Below are 23,127 nucleotides of genomic sequence, written 5' to 3'. Positions count from 1 at the left end.
GTGCCTGTAATCCCAGCTACTAGGGAGGCCGAGGCAGGAGAATCACTTGAACCTGGGAAGCAGAGGTTGCAGTGAGCTGAGATCACGCCATTGCACTCAAACCTGGGTGACAGAGCAAGACTCTGTCTCAAACACGTGCGCGCACACACGCACACGCACACACGAGGTCAGTAAAAAGGGGATAGCATTTACTTAGAAGCATCTAAGAGGTAGAGAGGTGACCATGTGTAACTCTCCCCATCTAGTGGGGAGGGGAAATGAGCAAACAGAGACAAACACCCAGGGTCTGCGTGGTGTGGCATCAGCGGAGGCAGCCAGAGAACCAAGACAAAGGAGGAGCCGATGAGGCCAGAGTGGTCAGGCAGGGCAGTGTGGGTGACTGAAGCCAAGAGGAGTGATCGCGTGCCAGATTGCCAAGTCCAGGCTGACCTCTCAGCAGAGGCGCAGAGTCCACGAACACCATGGAACTGCGGTTCTGCTGGGTGCATAGAAGTGAAATTTGCCTCTGACGGAGGGCTCGTGAAATCTGGTTGAGAGAAGCTCGTGTTCACCTTCAGATACTCAGACATCTCAAGACCGGAAGTGCAACCCTGTGAAATGTGTGCAGTCCCAGCTCTGCCCCTCAGCCCGAGACCCCCCTGGCCTAGAATCGCAGGGGGCCATGAATCCTGGCCATGAATCCTCATGACAGGAGCAAATTGTGGTGGACAGAGGCTGGATGGCTTATCCACAGCCATACCGAAGAGCAGGTAACTAAAGAGACAGAAAGGAAGAAAGGAAAGGAGGGGAGCAGGGAGAAGGACGCAAGGAAAGAATACCGTACATTGCTTCAAGGGAAATAACATGGGTCTGTGAGGAGGACGAAGAGCAAAAGAGGCTGCCAATCAGCAGAATCGGCGATTGAAATTGATGAGGGCACTGATCCATCCTTTTTTTTTTGAGACAGAGTTTTGCTCTTGTTGCCCGGGCTGGAGTGCAATGGCATGATCTCGGCTCACCGAAACCTCCACCTTCCAGGTTCAAGTGATTCACCTGCCTCAGCCTCCAGAGTAGCTGGGATTACAGACATGTACCACCACACTCAGCTAATTTTGTATTTTTAGTAGAGATGAGGTTTCTCCATGTTGGTCAGGCTGATCTTGATCTGCCCACCTATGCTTCCCAGAGTGCTGGGATTACAGGCGTAAGCCACCATGCCTGGTTTTTTGTTGTTGTTTTTTTTTTTTTTTTTTTGAGACAGAGACTCACTCTTGTCACCCAGGCTGGAGTGCAGTGGCACAATCTTGGCTCACTGCAACCTCCACCTCCTGGGTTCTGCCTCAGCCTCGCATGTAGCTGGGACTATAGGCACGCACCACCACGCCCAACTGATTTTGTATTTTTAGTAGCGACAGAGTTTCACCATGTTGGCCAGGCTGGTCTCGAACCCCCGACCTCAAGTGATCCACCTACTTTGGCCTCCCAAAGTGCTGGGATTACAGGTGTGAGCTGCCAGGCCCAGCTGCTATAATTTTCTTCTAAGGAGAACTTAAAAGAAAGTTTCTTCAGCCCTGTCTCTCCATTGCATGTGGCTCATGGGTTAGGATTTTTGTTATGTGGGGGTCTTCGTAAAAATTCAGGCCCACACATGTCTGGCTCAGATAAAACGATGGACAAGCAAATAGACTGCTGTTGTTTTTATGAATGTAGTGTTTGCTCATATTGTCCAACTGACACAAATAATATCTGATTCAGATATCAGACTGTCTCTGTCTTCCATAAATTCTCATGTCGAATGTTTGTGTTCTTCAGAATATCATAATTGCCCTACCAAATTGCTTTTTTAAATCTGTATTTGCTAAATAAATGTATAAAAGTAAAATGTCAATCTGCCTTATATATTTAGGTTCTAACCTAAATATATAAGGCTCATGCGTCCCCAAAATGTATGAAGCCAAGCAACACCCGACCACCTTGGGCACACGGTCTCAGGACCTCCTGAAGGCTGTCTCACCGGCCATGGTCTCACATATTTGGCTCAGAATAAATCTCTTCAAATATTTTACGGAGTTTGACTTCATCAACAGGGAGGGCTCCTTGGAAGCACAGAAGGGCCCTCTCTACCCTACTGAACCCCTACCTACTCTGCATGGCCCAGCTCAGACATTATGAGGTGAGATGTTCTCCAACTCCTCAGGGCAAACTTCAGCTTCTCTCCTGTTTTGACACTTTGTTTGCATTTCTAGTACTTACCTCACTGTGGTAGAGCTCATTGGGCCACACGCCTTGCTGATTACGAATTCTTTGACAGGAAGGCCTGTGTTTTCTGCAGAATCATCCTACCAGCTAGAATCACCCTCTCCCCACAATCCTTTCGCCAAACCCTCTGCACAGCAGCACACGGTGCCCTCAGGACATGCGAGTGCATTGAATAAGCTCATGAACTAGTCATCGAGGGAATGCGAAGGAGGAACGCCTGCAATGATGCTACAAAAAAGAATCGGGGCTGGATGTGGTGGCTCCCACCTGTCATCCCAGCATTTTGGGAGGCCGAGGCAAGAGGATCCCTTGAGCCCAGGAGTTCAAGACTAGCCTGGGTAACATAGCAGGACCCGATCTCTACCAAAGTAAATAAATAAATAGCCAGGCATGGTGGTGCACACCTGTGGTCCCAGCTACTCAGGAGGCTGAGGTGGAAAGATTGCTTAAGCCCGAGAGGCGGAGGCTGCAGTGAGGTATAATTGTACCATTAAACTCTAGCCTGGGGAACAAAGTGAGACCCTGCCTCAAAAAAAAAAGGGGGGTGGGGGAGGAATCCACACTGTAAGAAGACCTCTAGAAGCAAGAAAAGAGTGCAAAAGAGCTTATTCGAAATCCAGGTCCCTGACCTCAGGTGTTGGCAGCCAGAGTGGCTTGTCCCTGAGCATGGCTTGAGTCAGATCAGTGTGACTGAGCTAGCTGTATTTGCTACAGTAGAGCCCACAGCTGCACATCTCTGAGATGAGATGATTTTCTGAGCTAAAACACAACAGCTGACAGCCTTTAAGAACAGAGATTTCAGGCCGTGTGTCATGGCTCACGTCTGTAATCCCAGCACTTTGGGAGGCCCAGGCGGGTGCATTGCTTGAACTCAGGAATTCAAGACCAGCCTGGGCAACACGGTGAAACCACGTCTCTACTAAAACACAAAAAATCGGCCAGGTGTGGGGGCATGCACCTGTAGTATCAGCTACTCAGGAGGCTGATGCAGAAGAATTGATTGAACCTGGGAAGCAGAAGTTGCAGTGAGCCAAGATCAAACCACTGCACTTCAGCCTGGGCAACAGAGGGAAAAAAAAAAAAAAAAAAAAGATTTCTAAAAATATAATTACACTAGATTACAATTTTTTTTTTCCCAAAAAAAGTTGATATTCCACTCTGTTAGCCAAACCAGCCCAGCAGGAATTACCTGTGATCCTCAACGGCCACCCTGAGATTTGATCCATCAAGATGAAGCCTATTCACTCGCCCATCTCTCAATACTCTTCTGTTAATTTTGTCCCAGGTTATACAACTTGCTTTACACCTGGTTTTAAAGCTAAGAGGATTGAATTTGCAAAACTTTGTCTAAGAAAAGCAACCTAGAGCCCCCACTTCCATTTAGCTTTGGAAAATCTTGCACATCCCTGAATTCTAAACAGATGAAAGGCTTAACCAGCAGGTGGGTTTGGGGACCAAGCACAAAGACAAGGCCACATGCTCTTGTGACTTCCAGACTTTTTTTTTTTTGAGACTAAGTCTTGCTCTGTTGCCAGGCTGGAGTGTAGTGGCACCATCTCTGCTCACTGCAATCTCCGCCTCCTGGGTTCAGGCGATTCCCCTGCCTCAGCCTCCCGAGTAGCTGGGATTACAGGTGTGTGCCACTATGCCCAGTTAACTTTTTGTATTTAGTAAAGGCAGGGTTTCAGTGTGTTGGCCAGGATAGTCTTCATCTCTTGACCTCGTGATCTGGCCGCCTCGGCCTCCCAAAGTGCTGGGATCACAGGTGTGAGCCTCCGCGCCTGGCCCTTGACTTTCCTTTTAGGCTCCTGTGTATATCTTTTGCCTATAAAGGAAACAAAACTCAGAAGACTAATTGGAACATTTCTGAGTTTCCTTTGCAAGGTCTCCAAAACTTGCAGGCACTGCATTTTCACATCCAGACAGCTTGTCATCAGTGTTTCTGTTCAATTTGGGAGCAAACAATATTAAAATTCCATTCTCCCACGGCTCTGTGTGAAAGGGAGCAGAGCACGTGAGCTGAGTGTCCACCTGGCTGTGCCTACCTTCAGAGTCCTTCACTGGCTCCTCCAGATCCCCTAGCCAGCGCCACTTCGTTCTCAAGGAATTGCAGCACAACTTCCTGTAACAAAGGTTCCAATCAATTTGCAGAGCAGCAGTTTTAATGAGCAAAGAGTGTGCTAATATCATAGGTTTTGCAAGCTGCAGCTTCTATTCAATTTAATTACCTTCCTCTGTGGATTTCAAATCAACCAGAGCTTCAGACAAAGGGGAAATTTCATCACATTCTCAGAACGCTGCATGGCAGGTATGTGCCTACAGACGGGAACGTGTGAAAGTAGGCAGCATCCATCAAAAATGACATAACCATGGTGAAGCTGTCAAGTGAAGGGTTCTAACAGTGACACCAGGCAAGACACAAATACTCAAACTCATGAATGCTAATGCTTTGCCACTGCTCAGAGAACCACGTGCAATGGGCAGAGACGTCACTGGAGAGGACAGTTTACTCCTCCTTCATCCCAGGCCGTCACTTTCCCACCAAGTGTTGTCATAAGGCCACACTGTGTGGGCAAAGAATGTCAAAGGGAGGGGAGAGCATCTTAAAGCTCTTCTCTCCATCAAACCTCCAGATCCAGTTCAGCAGCGTTCATCAAAGGCCTGCCATGTCAGGCACAGAGCTGCTGCAGGTGGCTGAGAGGTCTGAGGACATGATCTCTGCTTCCCAAAAGCTCCTAAACTCCCAACTATAACACAAAAATGCCGATAAAGGAGGCATAAAGCTTAATTGCAAGCACAGAGACAAAGGGGCTAATTCCAGCTGGGTAGTGTGAGAGGTGAAATTGAGTCTTGACTCATAAGTATCCCTAGGGAATGGGAGTCTTGAGAGCTGAAGGGCATGTTCCAAACAAAATCCAGCAGCCAGAGCCAAGGGCTTGTTCAGGAAGTGATGCTGACCAATCTGCTATAGGCTGGTGTGTACAATGCTCAGGATGTCTTGTACAATGCCTTGGGTGTCTTGATGTCCAGCTAAGAAATGTAGGATGTGATGGAGAGCTACTGATGGCTTTTCAGCAAGAGTGGGACAATCTGATCTATTTCAGAAAGGGAACTGGCTGCCGTTGATAGCATGAAGTGTAAGTGAGGCAATGCAATCAACACAGGGCTCGTCCAATCTTAAGAGGATTTCCACCAATTAGGGAATTGATTTGTTAGGACAATACTATGTAACTCAAGCAGCAGTCAATTTCAGACTAAGTGCTCTTTGGCTGTTCAGAGCTAACCACAGAATACTGGATGTTCCCGTATAACCAAGTCAGGTGCACACGGCTCTCCATGCCAGCACTGCTTCTGCTAACCAGCTTTCACTCTTCATGCTTGCAGTTTAGATGAAAGGAAGTGATTGTTTTAATTAAATTTTCACACTTTCATACTAATACCATTCTCAGAAAAAAATGTTTCATAGGGCATCAATGTGGCACGGGGCTAACACCTGAGACAGTCACATCTGCATTTTCCCACTGAAAGTGGGGCCTTGGGTTATTTCACCTAAAGCACAGAGCAGCTCAGGGAATCCCCCAGATCCATTTGATTTATATGGAAAGAAGTTTTCCTTTCTGAAGTCTAGATTAGATTAATGTCATATCAAATCAATTCAACTCAAAGTGAGATACCTAGTTTAAAATGGATTCACTAGAAGAGTACAAATGGTACACTGTCCTTAGGAAAGGCTGACCGTCCCATCTACTTAACATTTGCAAACTTGAAGCACAGTATTCAAGTAGATTTATGGTGCCACATTAATAGGATGTTAAAAATAAAATAGCCAGGGCACACAAAGCCTTCTGTGACCTGCTAATGCCTCTCAAAATCACATCATGGCAGATGCAAAGAATTATTTCCCCAAGAAAAACAAGACCTTGACTCAGAGCAATTTTCTGCACAACCGGTACTTTTTTTTTTTTTTTTTTTGGTGGTTGAACTAATGCTTGTCAGGCATTACTATGAAGTGCACGATTATATCTACATAATATATTGCTGTAAACTAGGTTTATGAGTTCTCAAATAAATTCCGGGCTGCATTAACAACTAAGTGACTTAAGAGTAATTCATGATAATTTTTTCAATTTCATTAAGATGTATGTTGAATGACTATTTGAAAAGGGCTCATTTTCTCACTGACCACTGGAGATCTTTAAACTTTCAGGTAACACTTTTAAGTGTTACTGCTGAAGTCTGGGGATTTAAGCCAAGTCACAAGTTTCTGGAAAGCAGAGTTACAACTTTACAAATTCACATTGAGTTCTCAGTTACATTCATTTTACCATTTACTATTAGGAACAAAATCAGAGTGCTGTGCGTCACTTCAGTCAGACCTCTGATCTTGAGAGCAAAAGGAAGCAGAGAATCATAGTTCACACATAATAAACAAATCTCCAAATTATTAAAAAGGCATTTTATTATAAATACATTTTAGTTGTAGCAGTAAAATACATTTTGTGTTACCATGAATTTTTTAAAACAAAAGAACTTCGCTGAGACAATGACCACACTGTAGAACTGTAGACCCCAAGTTGAAAACTTGTTTTATGGAACCAAAGTCGCTAACGTAATTCCAAAACTAAGTTAGAAAAGAAAAAGACAAGAAGAAAAAAAAAAACCCCAGAGAGTGGCTTTGGGGTTATTTTATGGTACAAAGTCACCTTTACTTTTAAGGATAAACTCTTTAGGTTATTAGAGCCTCTTAGATGAGGTATCATTTACTGCAAAGAAAAAAAATTGTTTCAATTTTGCCATAAATTATGCTTATTTAGATGGCTATATAACTGGTACTTCGAAAGATAAAACTGACCACTTCAGTTCTGTACAGCTTCCCTCAGGAAGTCTTCCCAAAACAGACCCAGTATGAATTTGCTAACTAACTCATCTATGAAGTTAGCTGAACAGGTTTAGATAAGAACTATATGTCTGAAGCATTAAAAAAAAAAAATCCTGTATCGCTAATAACAGGACCTTTTAATAAAATGCAAAACTCATTATCTTTGTAATTTAGAAGTATTTTAGTCACCATATTTACCTAGGATACAACTACTACATATAGCCAGTACCTTCATGGGGTTTAAAGAATCAGGTCATATGACTGGCACAGAAATCAGGTACAGTACAATGTCATATACATGGATTTATAGGAAGCAGGTATGGTCTGGATTTATGAAAATCCAGGACCCTTCCTCTGTATAGGGGGAGGCCGAGAAACATTTTCTCAACTGTAACTGACACTTTGGGACTTCAACCAGGACAAGGAGCCCTCTGACCTACTGAAAGATATAAAGAGGTCTTCACATACAAGGTTATCGTGCAAAGCAAAGTGTAAATAAACCAAAGCTCCCCTATAAGTTGGGACTGCATAAAGGAAATTGTGCTGAAAATATAAACAATCCTCTCCAAAGGTTAGCGAGCCTTTTCAGTAAGAAAGACTGTGCATTCTATGATGGTCTTCATGTGTACTTTTACACCTAAGTCATTCTGTATTCTATTACCTTAAAAATAGATTTTGTTATCTTCCTAGCATCTCAGTAAATTCAATGCCAAACTAAAAACCAAAAGCAGAGCCCAATACCCGCCAAGATGCAGTCCAGCGTGAATATTAAAACAGCAACAACACACAAATTAAAATATACCCAAAGTCCTGACAGGTTTATATTATAGGCAGTTTCTTTCTCAAAAATAACTTGCTCATACATGTGCACCTATGACTTACGAATAATTCATGCTGTGTAGGTGGGAGATCCCCCTAGGCTGTTTTGCAAACACACATAGATTTTTTTAAAGGTAGCAAAGTAATCAGAGACGTTTATTTTCTGCCACATGTAACACTTCAGGCTCTCTCTAACACCTGCTGGCATGGCAGAGGATCTAAAATAACTTTGTTAACCTGAGAAACACATAATTTGAAAATCAAATCCTTTGCCCTAATCACCCTTCCCCAGCCAAAAAAATAATAATAACCATAAAAACGGAAACATTATTTGGGGATTATCTATTGTTTTCGATGCTCTGTGCCACTGCCACCTTAGGGCAGGGGCTCCTGCACTGCGTGCCTCGATCAATGCAAGGTGCATTCTCGTGGCATTCTGATGGCTTCTTTCCAGGATTCTCATTTCCATGCATATGGATCAAGGGAGACTCTAACCACACCAAACAAATGCACAGCTTCCAGACCGAAGCCAGGGCAGCAGCGTACACAAAACCAAACTCACCCTAGAAACCAAACAGCTCCTTCACCTTACTGTGGAAGAGCAGCAGAGACCCCAGCAGGGGTGAGAACGAGGAGGGGTGGCAGCCAAACCAAACGTCCTGTCCCTCCATGGAGACCTTTCTCCACGACTGTTCCACTCATGGCACCAGATTTATAACAATGTCTCCAGAGATCAGTTTTTTACACTGAGAAAATCAATGCATGGTTGAAAAGACGTTCAGACTTTGAAGGTCTCTGAGACTTTCACTGTGAGAATCAGACCAGTGATTTTCAAAGTGTGGTGCCTGGACTGGCATCCTCAGCACTGCCTGGAAACTTGTTGGAGATGTAGATTATCAGGCTCCAGCCCCAAATCAGAAATGCTGGGGTTAGGTCCAGCTATCTGAATTTTAACAAGACCTCGAGGCAATTCTGATACTGGCTGAAGTTTGAGAACCACTGCTCCATCCTGTTCTAAAACCTTAAAACAGGACAGATTTGTAAATAGATAGTACTATGTGACTTCTACTCTGTGTTGTGACCTATGTAATTTGCCACCCTTTCCCCTTTACTTCTCAAACATTAAAAAAGTATTAATGAAAACACTTACTTCATAACATCAAAAATTTCTTAAAAGGTAATAATGATTTCCCCTCCTCTACATAGTTCTAAGGCAGGCAATCACATGCTAGTATGCAAAGTAAAATACAGAAGAGACCTCATATATGAGGTAGAAACAGTTAAAAAGACTCCCCACGAACATAATGAAAATGTCATAATATTGTTTAATGAACTCATAGAATTATATAAAACTTACTATGCTTTATGCTTAATATTTGTATCAAAATAAAATCTCTCTGTTGAACAAATTGCAAATAAAGTCTGGTCTAATACTCTGATTACTGAAACTATATGAATGTCTCTGGGTTTTCTTAACACTCCAGTTTTAGACGTCTTAGACTACCACTGCAGAACTGGGTTTGGGATTGCACCACAGTTCACATTTCTAAGTCTAGATTCTTCTATCAGGTACCTCCCTCTAAAAAACTTTTAAAAACTCCAGTGACTGTTTCCTTATAGTCTACTCCAAAGTAGACACTATCAACTGGTTCAAAAATTTTAAATGTTACATTAAAATTGTTCTTAAATCTCTTTAATCTCATAGTCTAAAGTAGTAATAGAATGAATGTGTTTAGTGAGATTCACTCCTTGCAACAATGGTCTTGCCATTACTAATGAAACAGGTATGAAAGCAGTAAGTGTGAATTTAGCAGCTTTAAAGTCTCAGCCAATAAATGTCCACCCTCAAGCAGATGGGAAATGCGAGGCGCGTATCATTAGCACTTTCAACACTAACATGCCACTTACTCTTTCAAGATGGCATCTTTATAAGTGATGAACACCACTAAGTAAAACTTTGAACAAGAATTCATAGTTAGAATATTACCTATTCTAATTTCTAGGTGGTTTGAATGTAGATCAGATGGCAAAAAGCAGAGACAGATCCATTAAGACATTTAACTTGTGATTCAGGAAAACATAGAGTGTGGCAGTAGAAATTCAGGATTTTCAATATGTTAAGGGGATGGTGAGCAAGAAATAATGTCTGGTAAATCATAAATTACTACCATTGAGGAGCTGGAGGGAAAAACGATGGCTAGCCTACGTAACATGGAAAGCACCAATTTGTATCTTTCAATACATTTAAAGTTTAATCTTGTATTTTTGTAGATTGTTTCTGGGATTCCCCTTTTACAAACAATTCCACTATTAAACAATGCTATAGACGGTGTCTGTTTTCAAATGAGTATTTCAGTAAGTCTAATTTTCTTAATAACAATGGTTGAAATACTAAAATTTATCTTCAAATTGTTCTTCACACTCGGACTCTTAACCAAGGTGACTCACTCTAGCTAAGGGGGCTAGAGACACATCTGTTACATCTGCAGCTTTGCTCTTGAGATGAAAAATATTAAACCCATAAAATCAACTACACAAGAGCAACACAATACTATATATTAATTATCCCAAAGTTGAGAAATTCGGTTAGCTTTCTCAGCAACTCCAATGCTTCCATAAAAAAGGAGAGTATTTTCACAAATAGGTCTTAGAAATTGCTATGTTTATTTAGGTAATGCTTATGCAGTGGGAATTCTGCTTATTTGACTTATTCTGCAGTTCTCTGAACTGAAAAGACCAGTTGATGTTTACATCAACATCAAACCTAAACTTATTCTAAAATCTGATTAAAAAAAAAAAAAAATCTACACAAAGCATTTTGTTATTTCACGTGTAAAAAAAAAAAAAAAAAATGACCTGGATAGAAAGCCTATCTGTGTGAGGAAAGGAAAATTAAGGTCATGTTAGTTTAAATGGTCAATAATTAACTACCGATTAATCAAAAACAAAGTTCTGCTGTAACAATTTGGCAAAGCATATGCCCAAATGACAACCAAAACTCCCTTTAAAAACACACCAGAAAATATCCATGTTACATGGAATGAGGTTCTTCAAATCACAACAAAATATTTTTAGATCATGAAAAGAAATTTTTCAGCATCAATGCTCTACTTTACAAACTCTACCATCCAAGATAATGTCTTAAAGGTTAAAAAAGAAAGAAAAGAAAATCTCAAGTAGCACTAAAATTAAAAAATGAAACAAAATATTCTGGAAAGAAAAAAAAACTTCAGAGTGATACAAAGGACAAAGATGTAGAAAGACGAACAATTCACCTCACTCAGAAAAAAACCTGAAGAAAATGGAAGCTGGTAATACTTGGTATTATCTGAGAGCTATCATCAAGTTTTCTGGAAAAAATTTTATATACATATATACATATACTATACATATATATGTATATATTAAGGGTTGAACCTAGTATATAAATTATGTTTCATAAATCTGATTTATGGGTACCTGCTAATACTACTCAAGTAATATCCAAAGAATAGCTCTTAACCAAGGTGACTCACTCTAGTGAGATGTACTCAGATGACATGCCTCATTTTGATGGAAACTTGCAATGATTCTTACAGAAGACTTGCTCAAAATGCTACAGTAAGATACTATGCGTAAAGAGCAGGTTCTTTAAAGCACGGTTACAAAGATGGCATTGCGTAATGCTGAGGAAGAGTAAGCTTGTTGTAAGTCAAAATAAGCATTTGATGCAGAATCTAAGAAAAGCATCAGAAGGAAGCAACATTTGAATCCTTAACTGGCTATGGAAACGGTAAGGGAATGAGGAGTGCTCATATACTCACAGCAGAGTGGTGAGCCAATAAGTAGCTATTATTTTTAGTTTTTAGAAATAACTGCTTAGAATAAAGATGTCCTGACAACTTAATAGCTTCCTTATCCAAAGCTTCCACCATCAACATATTTATACAAGGTGATGGGGTCCACATGTGACCCTATGACCCTTAACTAAATATAAATATAAATAATTTAAAAACTGCTTTTTAAAGATTCAAGTATAGAAAACAGAAAACTAGGCAATGACCTCATGACCAGGGGTTACCTGAGCCCTGACTTGACAATTCTGTCTTCATATTATAAGAATGCTTTTGAACATTTATCTAGCTTGCACTGTAGTCCTGTATGTTGGGGGCTTCGGGTTGGATAACCACTGATGAGAAAATTCTTTTCCATAACACCCTCAAATCAAAGAGATCTCATTTTCATTCGGACTACATCTTGGGTTTTGTCTTAGACTTAAAAGTACATAGCTACGTGGCAAAACCTTTTCTTTTCTTCCTTACTGAAGGATGTGGAGTAAAATCTGACATTGCTAAATGTGGTGATCTGACATCATACAGAGAAAGCCTGGTGCCGTAACTTGCTGGCTCAGTTTTCCAACTGTGATTTATGCTAACCGTTAACACATCTGCAGTTTACAGGTCTATGTCTGCCACCTTACACAGAGACCCACAGTCTGTAATGCAAAGCCACACACAAATAAACTGCACCCTTTGCAGAAAAGTAGAGCTGAATAAAAGAGGCACATGGCGTTCATCCTGGGGCTTGCTAACCATTAACCAAAGGCACTCTTTTATCCCACACTGTCTGAGCATTAAAAGGGGTCGTAGCTGGCCAACACAAACTAAACGCCAGTCATTGAAGAAATGTCAGTAATTTTTCTTTATCCTTGCCACTTTTCATCCTGGTTTTAAAAATGTACTTTGATTATAGGATAGGCTGTTAAAAGTGGTCTTTCAAAAACCTGTTTTTGAAAGGATCATCAGGAAGATTGCATTCATTTGAAAGGTTCCCCAGCCTCATCTTAATTCTTTTTAAGTTTATATTGTAGTTTCTAGGTATCTCTGAAATATAAAAGTAGTATTACTAGATCAGGAAAATGATAAGGACATATATTGCTTTAAATGTGTGACAAGACCATCAGTTTCAAAAGGGTAAACATTCTCCTTTGGATTTTACCAAAATTCATTCAAAACCATTTTCAGACGGTAGAATATTTAAGATGGCTATTTAAATTTTATATTGTATACAAGTTCAATAGGGGTATTTTAGAAGAATCGAAAGACATTAAAAACAGGGGTAGTTTTCTGCCCCAGATTTTGCTGAATTTTGATACATTTTTGACAAACATCATATTTCTTCTTTAATGGTGTTCCTCAAACAAGGCAGCTAGCAAAATATTTGAATTGCCACATATAATGTCACATTTTAATGTAAACAGCAAATAAGGTACCAAAATTTTTACTGGAGGAAAACAGACCCAAACCTTGAAGCGGCACAATTCTTTATACCACTGGAGAAGAGGGGAGCCAGGTCACAAACACTTACACATGCACAGTGAGAAAAAAAGAATTTTACTAGATTCACGCATTTTTAAAATAGTTATCAAGTCTACTAAGCACCAACAATCCTAAAAATTTTTCAGCTTCTTGATTTGTTTAAAAAAAAAAACACACACTATCAAATTAACATTAAAAACAAGCTTGAAGTGTAGCTTGTCCAAAAATAACTAAGTATGCCAACGTTTTTTTTCACATTTCAAAAAACAGTGGCATACAAAATATGCCTGCAAAGAATGCCTTTAACTCTATCCTACGGTGGATGGAGATTACAACAGCACATCATACATAGTCTAAAACTATAAAAGTTTTAGAATGCAGCATCGTGTCACCAAAAAAAAAAAAAAAAAAAAAAAAAAAAAAGGCTGATAAAACTTAAAAGTATTTAGAAGATGCTGCCCCTTTATTTTAAAAAATTTTAAATGAATTTAAGCAAAAATAACATACATTTGTACATCAACTGGCCATTTCTGGTACAGAAACCCAGCATACGGTAATATTATTGAATAAATGTAAATGCTACTTACAATTTTTTTTTCTTTTTAAATATATTTTAGACAAAATTTTTTTTTTCTTTTTTTTATAGTTGCACAATTAACCTCTTGGCTGCTAGCTTGATGCAAATATATGTAACAATACACAAATTTAAAAATTTTTTTATTCTACATAAAAGCTGTCAAAGTTTTGACACATCAAAAATGCAAAATAATGGAATATACTTAAAAAAATTAGTTGTAAGTCTAGCAGCAAAGCAATTAAGTGAGAACATACTTAATATTAAAACAAAGGGAACTGCGCATCTATAGATGAAGTCCAACTACCTTAATTCTAGTGATACAAACAGAAATTAAAACATTCTCCCTTGAGGGAAAAAAAAGTGATTATTTAAAATATGAGTAAAAGCCATTGCTGCCGGATGAGCTCCCCAGGCTCAGTTCCTGGAAGAGAGACAGAGGGTCGCTACTCTTCTTGGCCTGCTCAGGAGGGGGCCTGGGCTTTGGAGGGGCCCGCAGAGCGCTGGCATAGGACATGGCGGGCTTGCCCCCCGCAGAGCTCTGGGGGCTACTGCTATTGGCCGACTCCGCAATCTGCTTGTTGGGCATGAGGGGTGGGAACTGGCCGAGATGCTGCAGCACACTGTAGTTGAAAGAACTGGACACCTCGAGGTTCTCCGACTTCAGTTGATCCTCAGAGGGTTTGACAGTCTTGGGTGGCGCTAAAAGCAGAGAACAGTGACAGTGATTTAAGGGTGAGCCCAGCAATGTTCATGCGCCTCATTCACTCGTGTCAGAACTGGCTTTCATCTTCAGGAACTCTGGCAGTACAGCCACAAGGATGGACATCGTCTGCCACAGAATGCTGAAATCACAACACATCCAACCAAATGTCTCTATCTTATAGACACACAGAACAGCTATGAGAAGTGTAATAGCTAACATATAAAAACCCACGTTCAAATCTGAAGGCTTGCTGAGAAACAAAAAACTAGTTTGTGTAACCGTACACTTTGATATTTATCCTAGTAACTGCTCATAGTTTGTAAACAGGCACGTGTTCTCTCTTAAATAAAAAGGAGCTGCATATCCAGACTCCTGGTCAAAAGAGCTTTTATTACTGAGCTAAGTAATAGTACCAGGGGATTCCATTTGTTTAAAATGCTGCCCTTCCCTGTATTATATACTGAGTAACATGGAGTAAGGTGTGGGCATGGGGGCTGTAAATGACTTCACATTTCCTATAATCTGCCTTTCAAGCTCGCTTAAAATTTGACTCCATCCTTCCTAATCTTACTGCTCACTAAACCATAGCTTGCTTTCAAATAATTGCTTTTCTTTTCAATCTTCTACAAATTTACATAACATTGTACTGGATTATAAACATAACACAAATTCATTGAGGACAATTCATACTTCCCAATACCAGAGATAAGCCTTACAGGCGTCCCCAGACTGTGGCCCTCGGGTCGCATGCGGCCCCCTGAGGCCATTTATCCGGCCCCCCGCCGCACTTCAGGAAGGGGTACCTCTTTCACTGGTGGTCAGTGAGAGGAGCACAGTATGTGGCAGCCCTCCAACGGTCTGAGGGACAGTGAACTGGCCCCCTGTGTAAAAAGTTTGGGGACGCCTGCCTTAAGTTGCTGTTTTATTTTTCCCTAAGTACTTGATTTAGATTATTTCATAACTTACTTAGGTAATGTTTCATATTTAGAAATGTTCATTACCGCCAATTTTTCTCTTCTATAGACTGAGATGCTCCAGGTAAAAATTTCTAAATATTCATGGCTGCTTCCTCAGGGTAAATGCCTAGGTGTACGGCGGGATGTACAGGTGGTACACATTCACGTACTTCATGGCTACGTCCTCAGGATAAACCCCTATGTGTACAACGCTTCTGACAACTGTGGCCAAACCGCTTTGCGGGAAGATGCCGCCCACGTGTACTCAGCCAGCCACGTTTGCCCATGGCCTTCCCCTATCACAACACTGGGATTATTGCTGTTTAAAAGTTAGCCTATTTTATTAAGTAAATCATTATCTTGTTGTGGTTACAATCTGCATTTCCTTGATAGTTGGTGTGTATGGACAGTTTTTTCCTGTTTATTTCCTATTTGCAGGCTATGTTTGTCCATTATTCTATTGGACATACTATTCTATTGTTTTTTCCTATTATTTTGTAAGCACTTTTTACATGTGAAGAATACTATTCTTTTTGTCATATGTTGCAAATATTTTCACCTGTTTCATCATTTGCCTTTTAATTTTATTTATAATGCTTTCACTTTGTCAACAAATGTTTCAGATTTTATTAAGTAAATCCATGAACTAGATCCTATGTGAAGTCAGATAAAAATTTACATTTTTTTTGTGAATCTTTTAGGGTTTTCTGTTTTAAATTAAAATATTATCTATCGGCAATTTACTTTGTTATCTGGCATAAGGTAAAAATATGACTGTTCATTTACCTGTCCCTTGAATGGTTACATAATTAATCATTCACTGAATAACATCCTGTCTATGCGGATCATACTTTTATTATTACTAAATTCTTTTGTGCACTGAAATCTGTAACTGGGCTTTCTAGTCTTCCTATTCCACTGAATCATGTTTCTATTTCTGTATCAGTATTGTTTACGTTTTCTGTGGCTCCATAATAAATTGCATTCTCTGCTCTTTGAGGTCTTCCTCCTTTATTTTCCTTCTCTACCTCTTTTCAGATAAATTGTGAATATTCTCACAGACCTTCTATTTAATTGAAAAGGCTGGGAAGGCATGCTCAGTTCACTTTTCCTGCTTTCTCACAGGTTGCTTCTCTTATCTGGAATTTGCCCATTTACCCATCCGAAACCTTAAACTATTATCTCAATGCAATAAATATTTATTGAGCACTTACTATGTATTCACTGCTGTGCTAGACCTATGAAAGTACACAGTTGGTTAGAGCAGCCCTTCATAAACTTATCATTTTTCTGTGGAAATAATATATAAACCCAAAGCATGGCTAAGTAACAATGGAAGTGGAACAGTGAATGCTGACAGGTCCCAAGGGAGTTCTGAGAGAGCCAGAAGGGAATTTTCATAGGGAAAATGAAACCTGGGATGAGTCCTGAAGAATTTAAACAGATGGGGAAAGACTGGGAGGGTAAAAAAGACACTGATAACAATCTCTTTCTCCATTTCCTATAGATACAGAAACCCCACCCATCACACTAAGCTTAAATTGATTCTCCTGCCTCAGCCTCCCAAGTAGCTGGGATTACAGGTGTGCATCACCATGCCCAGTGAATTTTTGTATTTTTAGTAGAGACAGCATTTCAGCAGGTTGGCCAGGTTGGTCTCAAGCTCCTGACCTCAGGTGATCCGCTCGTGTTGGCCTCCCAAAGTGCTGGGATTACAGGCATGAGCCACCGCACCCGGCCTAGTTTTAAATGCTTTTCTATAAATAAATACTTAGAAAATAATAGCTTAGAGACAGTTTAACCTAATGCGCATGTCCTTATCTAACCACGAATACAAGACTGCTTTAATTAATCATGTCGCTGGGCGCGGTGGCTCAAGCCTGTAATCCCAGTACTTTGGGAGGCTGAGGCGGGTGGATCACGAGGTCAAGAGATCGAGACTATCCTGGTCAACGTGGTGAAACCCCGTCTCTACTAAAAATACAAAACATTAGCTGGGCATGGTGGCGTGTGCCTGTAATCGTAATCCCAGCTACTCAGGAGGCTGAGGCAGGAGAATTGCCTGAACCCAGGAGGCAGAGGTTGCGGTGAGCCGAGATTGCGCCATTGCACTCCAGCCTGGGTAACAAGAGCGAAACTCCGTTTCAAGAAAAAAAAAAAAAAAAAAAAAAAAAGAATTAATCATGTATATATTCCCAATAAGAGAAAACATTCTCTGAAACTATGAATTTCACTAGTCTTACAACTAATATTTTTCAAAATACACATCTCTATCTAATCTAAAATTTTCATCTCATGCATTAAAAAGAAAAGGTCTGCTGAAGTATGTCTTGTCAGCAGGTAAGTGAACAGAAACCAAACACACCTGTGTTGGAGGAGCTATCCCCACCCCCCGCTGTGCAACTGGGTCATCCCCTTAATTGCACGGAATCTAATTTCATTATCTTTTTTCTCCACAAGCATTTACTAACAGCTTAAAGTGTATTGAGTGCCAAAATGAGAAATTCAACATTTAAAAAGGCCAAAGATGGGGTTTCTATTTCAGACTTACAGTTTAACTGTAAATTGACATCCATATCAAACACAATGATCTTTTTAAAATTTCAAACCAATATAATATAAACAGTTTTCTTCAAGCTCTAGAAATGAATCTCTAACTTCAGTAAGAAGTTTCTCAGGTAATTATTGTATATCTGTTACCACTACTACAATTCTCTAAAAATAAAAAATTGATAAACAAGAGGTTGTGACTCAGGTTGCTCATGATTTTGAATTAATTTTCAATGCTTAACTAAGTGATACTTTCAACTAAAAAATACTACAGCATGTCTCCAAGCAATGAAGAAAATAATGACTTTATATTTGCAGAAAAGATACCATAAATGACATGAGCATTTGCTCAGGAACTTTCTACCTCATCAGCTTGGGTCAGCTTTTTACTGATTTTGGCCAAAAGCTACCCTAAAACTTAGGTTAAAAAAAGAAAAAGAAGAAGAGAAATGATGTTATCTTAAAAATAAATTATAATAAAACAACCAAAAAAGTAACAAACTACCATCACTGATTTGTAATGTAGATGTTTGCCAGGAAATTCAAATACGATAACGTGAGTGAGTATATTTATACTAGACCTTAAAAGTGACAAAGCAGGCTCACGCCTGTAATCCCAGAACTGGGGGAGGCCAAGGCGGGTGGATCACTTGAGGTCAGCCTTGGACAACATGGTGAAACCCCATCTCTATTAAAAATATAAAAATTAGCTGGGCATGGTGGCGGGTGCCCATAATCTCAGCTACTCAGGAGGCTGAAAGGCAGGAGAATTGCTTGAGCCCGGAAAGCAGAGGTTGCAGTGAGCCAAGATCACACCACTGCACTCTAGCCAGGGCAATAGAGCGAGATTCTGTCTCAAAAAAACAAACAAAAACTGACAAAGCAGCCAGGCACAGTGGCTCATGCCTGTAATCCCAGCACTCTGGGAGGCTGAGGTGGGCAGATCGCTTGAGTCCAGAAGTTTGAGACCAGCCTGGGAAACATGGCGCAACCCCATCTCTACAAAAATAAACACCAAAATTAGCCAGGCATAGTGGCACGTGCCTATAGTTACAGCTACCTGGGAGGCTGAGGCAGGAGGCTCATTTGAGTTTGGGGTGCAAAGGTTGCAGTGAGCCGAGACTGCACCACTCCAGCCTGGGTGACAAAGTGAGACCCTGTCTCAAAAACAACTACAAAAAGACAAAGCAACCCGAGGCCAAATACAGCAGCTTACTCATAACAGGTACTAAAGAATGTTTAAAGATTGTAATGACAGTGTCGTTTGCCAGCAAATAAAAGCAAAAGCTTTTAAATATATATATTTTTTGCCCTACCACGTCTATTGTTCTAAAAATATGATTGCGTGGCACATCTTCAAAAATGGGCCAGTTACAGGAACAATAGATTCACATACTAAAGATGAACAAAATTAGTTTCAAATACAAAAGTTGATGCTACTGGGCAAAAATTCACCACACAAAGATCTTGGACTTGTTCACAAACATCAACGTCTACAGCATACAAAGAGAAGGAATCAGGGAATTCAAGCAGTATAATTAGTTCCTTTACATTCACTACAAAAAAGAGAACATAGGAAAGATAAAAGTGCATTCATCTTTAAGGCTAAAGAGGGAGACTCTCGACTTTCCAACATATGGTATAAGTTTAGAGTGTCTTATCCATGCCTATCCCTTTCTATGGCTTTTTGGCTCTTTAGCCATGGACTTCTACAGTTTATCAGAATATAAGGAATAAACACAGGATTCCTAAATCTCAAAATGTTAGACTTTACTAGTCTCTCTTGTAGCCAGACTCTACTATATAGCAAATTATCAACACTTTACTGACAATGAATCCTTGAAAACATATTAATGTAAGCAACTCCCACCTGCTCCCCTGAAGGAAAAAACCAAAAAGCAGAAAACAAACTTTTCCCAAGCAAAGGTGAGTCTATCTATTCAGAGACATGTTTTAAGACCCATTTCTTCTTTCATTTCATCACAGGTCAAAATGATCAGTTTCTATATATGGATAGATCTACTAACCTTCCAGACATAAAATTATCGACCTGGTAAAGTGGCTCACACCTATGATTCCAGCACTTTGGGAAGCCGAGGCGGGTGGATCACCTGAAGTCAGGAGTTTGAAACCAGCCTGGCCAACATGGTGAAATCCAGTCTCTACATACAAAAAATTAGCCAGGCTTGGGTGTGCATGCCTGTAATCCCCACTACTTGGGAGGCTGAGGCAAGAGAATAGCCTGAACCCAGGAGGTAGACGTTGCAGTGAGCTGAGACTGTGCCATTGTACTCCAGCCTAGGCAACAAGAGTGAAATTCTGTTTCAAAAAAAAAAAAAATTATATATATATATATATATATATATATATATATGGAATCAATACAGTCCTAAATTGCACACCTATGAGCTATTGGCATTATTAAATACTGTTCAGTGATGATAATGAAAATTAGGGGTACGGGTGTAGAAGAAAAACTCCACAGATATCTGGGAACTGAGGAGTAGAGATTCGTTTTACCCACCCACTCTGTCTTACCTGTCAACTCTCTGGGCTGAGCTGTCCTGCTGGATCCATTGCACGGAATGTTCTGATAGGGAGTAGATGAGGTGCTGTTTACCCAGGCCTCCGGGGATGAAAAGTTGAAAGAAGATTGGTTACTGTGGTCCTGAAGCTCTTTACACTGAGCCAGACTGTCTTGAGGAGTGCTTACTTCTTCAGAACAAGGTTGAACTGAGCTAGATGAGATTCTTCTTTGGTACAAGGGCCGACCAGGTCCTCTGGGCTCATACTACACAAAGAAAAAGAGCATTTCATAAATCTGTGCCCCTGTGCCATAGTCCTTTCTTTTCATTCCACAGCAATCTCACTACATAAAGTAGAAATTCTCAAGAATATGCCGTGACTGAGAAACCCTCCCTCCACCCTACTTCCACCAAAAAGAAAAAGAGGCGGGGAGATGGCAGGCTAGGCTCTTGACATAATGTCGGAACACCTGGGCTCAAAACTCAGTTCTGTTCCTCACTGCAAACTCCTGACAATACATGTCTGATTTCCAATTCTGTTTTCTTATCTATAGAATATGGGAACTGAAGTAGTTGTTTTCACTTCTAAAATCCTATTGACACTTTAGATAACAGTAGATTAAGAAAAAGCATGAAAGAGCAAATCTGCTCAAAATTAAATGGGTGAAGTATAGTCAATTGAGTCCTGGCCTTCTTGAGCAGAGTCATCTATTCTAGACTTATCTCTTGGGCTCTGGCCTTCCTCCTAACCTCACAATTTATTTTTCTTTAGACCTGATGGCAAGATCTGATTCCTCCCATCCAACATAAATACTCCTGACTGGACTCCACTCAAACCTAAAATAATACAGAATACTTATTCATTTATTCAAAAAATCTTTTATATGTTTGAAACCCAATTAATTTACCCAGTGTATTTTCTCCTCCCTAAACTCCATTTGCACAACCCAAATTCCTTTAACTCTTTCAACAAGATCTATGTGGGAGCCAAAAGATTTTTTTGTTGTTGTTACCCAAGTGCTGTTTAATGTGTTCTTGCCAGACTCTTGTGATCAATATTCACAGTCAGTTCTAATGGCAAGGCAGTACAGAGCAGTGGTTAGGTATCAGCCTCCATCAAAAGCCAGACCATCTGGGTTAGGCTTCCGGCTCTGACTTTTATTGGCAGTGTCACCTTGGGCAATTGATTTAACTTCTTTTTTTTTTTGAGACGGAGTTTCGCTCTTGTTGCCCAGGTTGGAGTGCAATGGTGCGATCTCGGCTCACTGCAACCTCCGCCTCCTGGGCTCAGGCAATTCTCCTGCCTCAGCCTCCTGAGTAGCTGGGATTACAGGCACGCGCCACCATGCCCAGCTAGTTTTTTGTATTTTTAGTAGAGACGGGGTTTCACCATGTTGACCAGGATGGTCTCGATCTCTCGACCTCGTGATCCACCCGCCTCGGCCTCCCAAAGTGCTGGGATTACAGGCTTGAGCCACCGCGCCCGGCCGATTTAACTTCTTTCTAACATGATTCACCCACAGTCCCCACATCCTGGGATTGTTGGGAGAGTTAAATAAGTATGCATAGCATTTACAACAGTTCTTGGCACACAGGAAGGGTTCATTGCTATATAATTATTTTAATGTAATATATAAAGATAAGATTCCATGTTCAGTCTCAAATGACAGAACGGGATTGGATTTTTTTTATTTTATTTTATTTTTTAAAATTATACTTTAGGTTCTGGGGTACATGTGCAGATCATGCAGGATTGTGGCACAGGTACATACATGGCAAGATGCTTTGCTGCCTTCATCCCCCCATCACCTATATCTGGTATTTCTCCCCACGTTATCCCTCTTCACGCTCTCCACCCTTGCCGTCCCTCCTCTAGCCCCTGCAACTGAATGCAGTGTGTGATGTTGCCCTCCCTGTGTCCACGTGTTCTAATTGTTCAACACCCGCCTATGAGTGAGAATAAGCAGTTTGGTTTTCTGTTCTTGTGTCACTTTGCTGAGAATGATGGTTTCCAGATTCATCCATGTCCCTATGAAGGACACAAACTCATCGTTTTTTATGGCTGCGTAATATTCTATGGTGTATATGTGCCACATTTTCTTTATCCAGTCTATCGTTGATGGACATTTGGGTTGGTTCCAGGTCTTTGCTATTGTAAACAGTGCCACAATGAACATACGTGTGCATGTGTCTTTATAAGAGAACAATTTATAATTCTTAGGGTATATACCCAGTAATGGGATTGCTGGGTCAAATGGAATTTCTATTTCTAGGTCCTTGAGGAATCGCCACACTGTATTCCACAATGGTTGAACTAATTTGCACTCCCACCAACAGTGTAGAAGTGTTCCTATTTCTCCACATCCTCTCCAGCGTCTGCTGTCTCTGGATTTTTTAATGATCACCATTCTAACTGGCATGAGATGGTATCTCAATGCAGTTTTGATCTGTATTTCTCTAATGACCAGTGATGAGGAGCATTTTTCCGTATGTTTGTTGGCCTCATATATGTCTTCTTTTGTAAAGTGTCTGTTCATATCCTTTGCCCACTTTTGAATGGGTTGGTTTGTTTGTTTCTTATAA

The 23,127-nt window shown here is 40.5% G+C and overlaps 1 protein-coding gene across 3 annotated transcripts in view; it reads right to left on the bottom strand.

Moving 5' to 3' along the window:
• Positions 1 to 7,762: 7,762 nt before the first annotated feature.
• The window catches only part of HELZ (helicase with zinc finger), a 174,019-nt gene continuing 158,654 nt past the window's right edge, over positions 7,763 to 23,127 (bottom strand). For all 3 annotated transcript variants that reach the window (XM_074388875.1, XM_010342501.3, XM_074388876.1), the window contains 2 exons: positions 20,558 to 20,810; positions 7,763 to 14,509 (listed from right to left, as the gene is read on the bottom strand). In XM_074388875.1, the coding sequence (XP_074244976.1) occupies positions 14,175 to 14,509; positions 20,558 to 20,810 (588 nt within the window). In that variant the 3' untranslated portion in view covers positions 7,763 to 14,174. The remainder of the gene's footprint in view (positions 14,510 to 20,557; positions 20,811 to 23,127) is intronic.

Source organism: Saimiri boliviensis, chromosome 17, assembly GCF_048565385.1.
Source record: "Saimiri boliviensis isolate mSaiBol1 chromosome 17, mSaiBol1.pri, whole genome shotgun sequence".
NCBI lineage: Eukaryota > Metazoa > Chordata > Mammalia > Primates > Cebidae > Saimiri > Saimiri boliviensis.
Note: the sequence above shows the minus strand (reverse complement) of the source record. Positions and strands in the feature narration are given on the sequence as shown.